At 59.2% G+C, this 3,994-nt stretch overlaps 2 protein-coding genes across 2 annotated transcripts; one reads left to right on the top strand and one right to left on the bottom strand.

Annotated features, from left to right (window-relative positions):
- Positions 1–643: 643 nt before the first annotated feature.
- On the top strand, positions 644–2,204 carry LOC101756531 (peroxidase 5). Its single transcript, XM_004953474.2, has one exon. It carries the CDS (start codon positions 857–859, stop codon positions 1,850–1,852), a length of 996 nt encoding a protein of 331 aa, XP_004953531.1. The 5' UTR covers positions 644–856; the 3' UTR covers positions 1,853–2,204.
- A 405-nt stretch (positions 2,205–2,609) lies between these two features.
- On the bottom strand, positions 2,610–3,647 carry LOC101771401 (mitogen-activated protein kinase kinase 10-like). Its single transcript, XM_022828769.1, has one exon. It carries the CDS (start codon positions 3,645–3,647, stop codon positions 2,610–2,612), a length of 1,038 nt encoding a protein of 345 aa, XP_022684504.1.
- Between the last annotated feature and the right edge of the window lie 347 nt (positions 3,648–3,994).

Raw genomic sequence — 3,994 nt, 5'->3', positions numbered from 1 at the left:
CCTCGGCACCACGCGCCCCATCGACCATGTCAAAAGCTCATGAACCCACACTTTATTTAACAAAACAACTTTTTCGCAAGTAGGCTAATTTGGTCTTCCACACAGGCTTTGTATAAAGAGCTCCTCGCAGTTCCAAAAGTTTGAGCAAACGTCAGGTGGATTGTGACATGTATGATCATGTACAGCGTATGTTGCAAACTTGCATTGTCGTCGGCCCCCTCTCTTATTACCAGTTCGTCGATCCAGCGGGATCCGGCTGGCGAGGTGGCGATGCACGGATCCATCGATTTCTACCACTGCCTCTGACATTTACTTGCTACCTCTGACATAAATCTGTCCATGATCAATCAGGGTCCAATCAAGCACCGTTCATTGCTCCTCGAGATCCGCAGAACAACGGGAAATGCTGATTTGAACCAATGCAAGGTCGACGAGGTCTATGCATGCGTAGTGCGAGCACGCGCTTGCTTGTTGGGTGACTAGGCCTGTGATTGGCCTGGTGGTGGCCGGGTTGGTGGAGAGGCCGACTACCCACTGCTTGGATCGGGTCTCTTATTGACTCGGCACGACATGATCATAGTAAAACACTCGCATTTTCCCAACTGCTGATGATGCCAACAGCACCGATTATTCGTCGCGATGTTTAGAGATGCACATGAATAAATACGATCCCACTGATCGTCAACCCATCACCACTCCTCACCTCTCCTGTTCCAGCTCAGCTCAGAAGCTGACTAGCTCATCAAGGTCTGCGAGCTAGGTTAGGAGCTGCAGTGTTGGAAGCTAGCATTGATCGAGCTTGTTGCCGTCGAGATCAATCCAGTGACCGTGGGTTGGTAGCAACCGCAACGAAAGCATGATGAAGCCGTGGCTACTGTTTGCATGGGCCGTGCTGGCGGCCTCCGCGGTGGCGCGCGCGTCCCCGCCCCTGCAGGTCGGGTTCTACGAGCACTCGTGCCCGCAGGCCGAGGACATCGTGCGCAACGCCGTCCGCCGCGCCGTCGCCAGGGACCCCGGCCTCGCCGCCGGCCTCATCAGGATGCACTTCCACGACTGCTTCGTCAGGGGCTGCGACGCGTCGATCCTGCTCGAGTCGACGCCGTGGCAAAAGGCGGAGCGGGACTCGACGGCCAACAACCCGAGCCTGCGCGGGTTCGAGGTCATCGACGAGGCCAAGGCCATCGTGGAGGCGCACTGCCCGCGCACCGTGTCCTGCGCCGACATCGTCGCCTTCGCGGCGCGCGACGGGGCCGCGCTCGCCGGCGGCATCGACTACCGCGTCCCCTCCGGCCGCCGCGACGGCCGCGTGTCCGTCGAGGGCGAGGTGCTGGACGGCAACGTGCCGTTCCCGACCTTCACCGTCGGGGAGCTCGTCGAGAACTTCAGGCGCAAGGGGCTCTCGGCCGACGACATGGTCACGCTCTCCGGTGCGCACAGCATCGGCCGGTCCCACTGCTCGTCGGTCACGGATCGGCTGTACAACTTCCAGGGCGAGCCGGGGCGGACGGACCCGGAGCTCGACCCGGCGTACGCGGCGGACCTGAAACGGCGGTGCCCGCCGTCGATGAGCAACATGGACTACCCCACGACGGTGCCCCTGGACCCGGTGACGCCGGCCGGCCTCGACAACCAGTACTTCAAGAACGTGCTGGCGCACAAGGTGCCCTTCACCTCCGACCAGGCGCTGCTCGACAGCCCCTGGACCGCGGGGCTCGTCGCGTTCCACGCCGCCGTTGGGCAGGCGTGGGAGGCAAAGTTCGCCGCGGCGATGGTCAAGATGGGCGCCATCGAGGTACTCACCGGCCAAGAGGGTGAGATCAGGGAGAAGTGCTCCGTGGTCAACCACTACTAGTTGACTCTGCGCCTGGGTCAAGACAGTTTTACGACAAGGATTTTTAGCACAATTTCATATTTGGGCCTGGGCGAAGACTTACGTACATACAAGTCACAACAAGGTGCATTCATTATTCATTGGTGGAAGGAAGGTCCATAAGGCGAAGCCCATCATAAAATAAATTGGTATTGCACCGAATGTTGTTGAAGGCCCATACAAATGCCGCCAACTTATTGTGGTTTTCGGACTTTTGTGTATTCGTTTAAAAAAGTTTTTCTTTGACTTTTTCTCTTTTGAAGAAGTTTATTGCTACTTTGTATTGTAAGCATGCAAATTGTACAGTGCACATTCATTCCATCAAAAAATAATTCGAGTCATTTCATCAACTGTTCATCAGATCTTGCAATGTCGTCTTGATGTCTTTGTTGGTACCTGGAAACACCCATTGGCGATGTCTCTGTTGGTACCTAGAAACAACCATTGGCAGGTCTAGTACCTGAGGCCGAAACTGACCTATTATTCTCGCCAGCAGCTGAAAATCCCCAAAAATCTACTTACAAAATCACTACTTTCTTCAGCAGGCACCAGTGCGCCACAGACGGATCTGATCGGTTTTGGCTCAATTTGCAGCTGATTGATCGCCATGGAAATCGGCCGCCTCTTGTTTCCAAATCCTGATGACGTTCTCTTGCCCCTCGTGATTTGCAGCTGGATTTGCATCTTCGGTAATCATTGTGACTTTATTTTCGTCTTCACTCCAACTGTTGGTTTAGTATTAAGTGAATCCTTTCCGCACGATTGTCAGTTCTTCATCGAAGTTGGTAAGCCACTCCTTGGTGGCGCAGAAAGCCGGACTTCCCGAGACGAAGGGATGACCAAGAAGCTCCTCCACGGTGGGCCTCCTCCGCCAGTCCTTCTCCAGGCACCGCCGCACGAAGCTCCTGAACTCCGGCGTCGCCGCCACGGGCACCTCCGGCGCGCCGCCGAAGCACACGGCAACAACCAGCGCCTCCCAGTCCGGCCTCTCCCCGGCCGCCACAAGCGGGAATCTGCCCATGTGGCATTCTAGTAGGACAACTCCAAGGGCCCACACATCGCTGGAGAAGTCGGCAGCGGCCGACGGAGGGCCCGCGCCGAAACCTTCGGGGTCTAGCCTCTCCGGGCTCATGTACGCGCACGTCCCCATGGCGGCCGGCTCGCTGTGCGCGCGGCCGGCAGCGGAGACGTGGTGGGTGGCGCCGAAGTCGGCGATCTTGACCTCGCCGTGGCGGCCGACGAGGAGGTTGGACGGCTTCACGTCGCCGTGCACGATGCCGAGCCGGGTGCAGGTGGCGCAGGTCGCGGAGCACGCACCGCGCAACGCCCGCGATGGCGTGCTCCCGGGAGGCGGCCCACCGCCGGAGCACGTCGCCGAGGGAGCCGTTGACGACGTACTCGAGGACGAGGCGCAGGAACTCGTCACCGCAGGCGGCCCCAGGGAAGACGCCGTGGAGGCGGACGACGTGCGGGTTGTCGGGCGCCGCGGCGGCCACGCGTAGGTGCACGTCGGCCTCGCGGAGCGCGGCGCCGCCGCCGTCGCGCACGCGCAGCGCCTTGATCGCGAGCTCCGCGCCCTGTAGACCGTTCCATCCGCGCCGTGGCCGAGGACGCCCACCTTCTCGAGCTCCGCGACGCTTTCGATGACCGGGCCGGACGAGCCGGGCGGCGTGGTGTCCATACCGCCGAACGGGTGTTCCTGGTACGTGAACGGCGGTGGCAACGCCGGCGGCACGACGGACAGGCTGAGCTGCCTGCGCTCTCGCAGCTTCGCCATTGCCATTGCCATTGCCAAAGGCAAGGTCAGTTCTTGTGCCTGGTGTGTGAATCCCTCGAGGGCTGCTAGTCTCAACTCGCAATGGATTGGAGGAGAGGAAGACAGGGAGGAGGGTAGCTTGTAGCTGCTAGTTTGCGTTTACCGCGAGTCCTGAGAGGTGGTGAGAGGAGAGTGATAAATTAGGCGAGCGGTGTAACGGACTAACCGACCACTTGCCCGTAATGCATGGAAGTATCTCTCCTCTGAGGCTCCGAGGCGTAACGGAAACTGCAGGGATTACGGGGAGGGTGGGGGTGTTAGGCTGTCAGCTCCACAGCAGCTCAGAATAGACTTCCACTATTGCTTTA

Source organism: Setaria italica, chromosome I, assembly GCF_000263155.2.
Source record: "Setaria italica strain Yugu1 chromosome I, Setaria_italica_v2.0, whole genome shotgun sequence".
NCBI classification, from domain to species: Eukaryota; Viridiplantae; Streptophyta; class Magnoliopsida; order Poales; family Poaceae; genus Setaria; species Setaria italica.
This window is presented reverse-complemented; position numbering and strand designations above follow the sequence as displayed.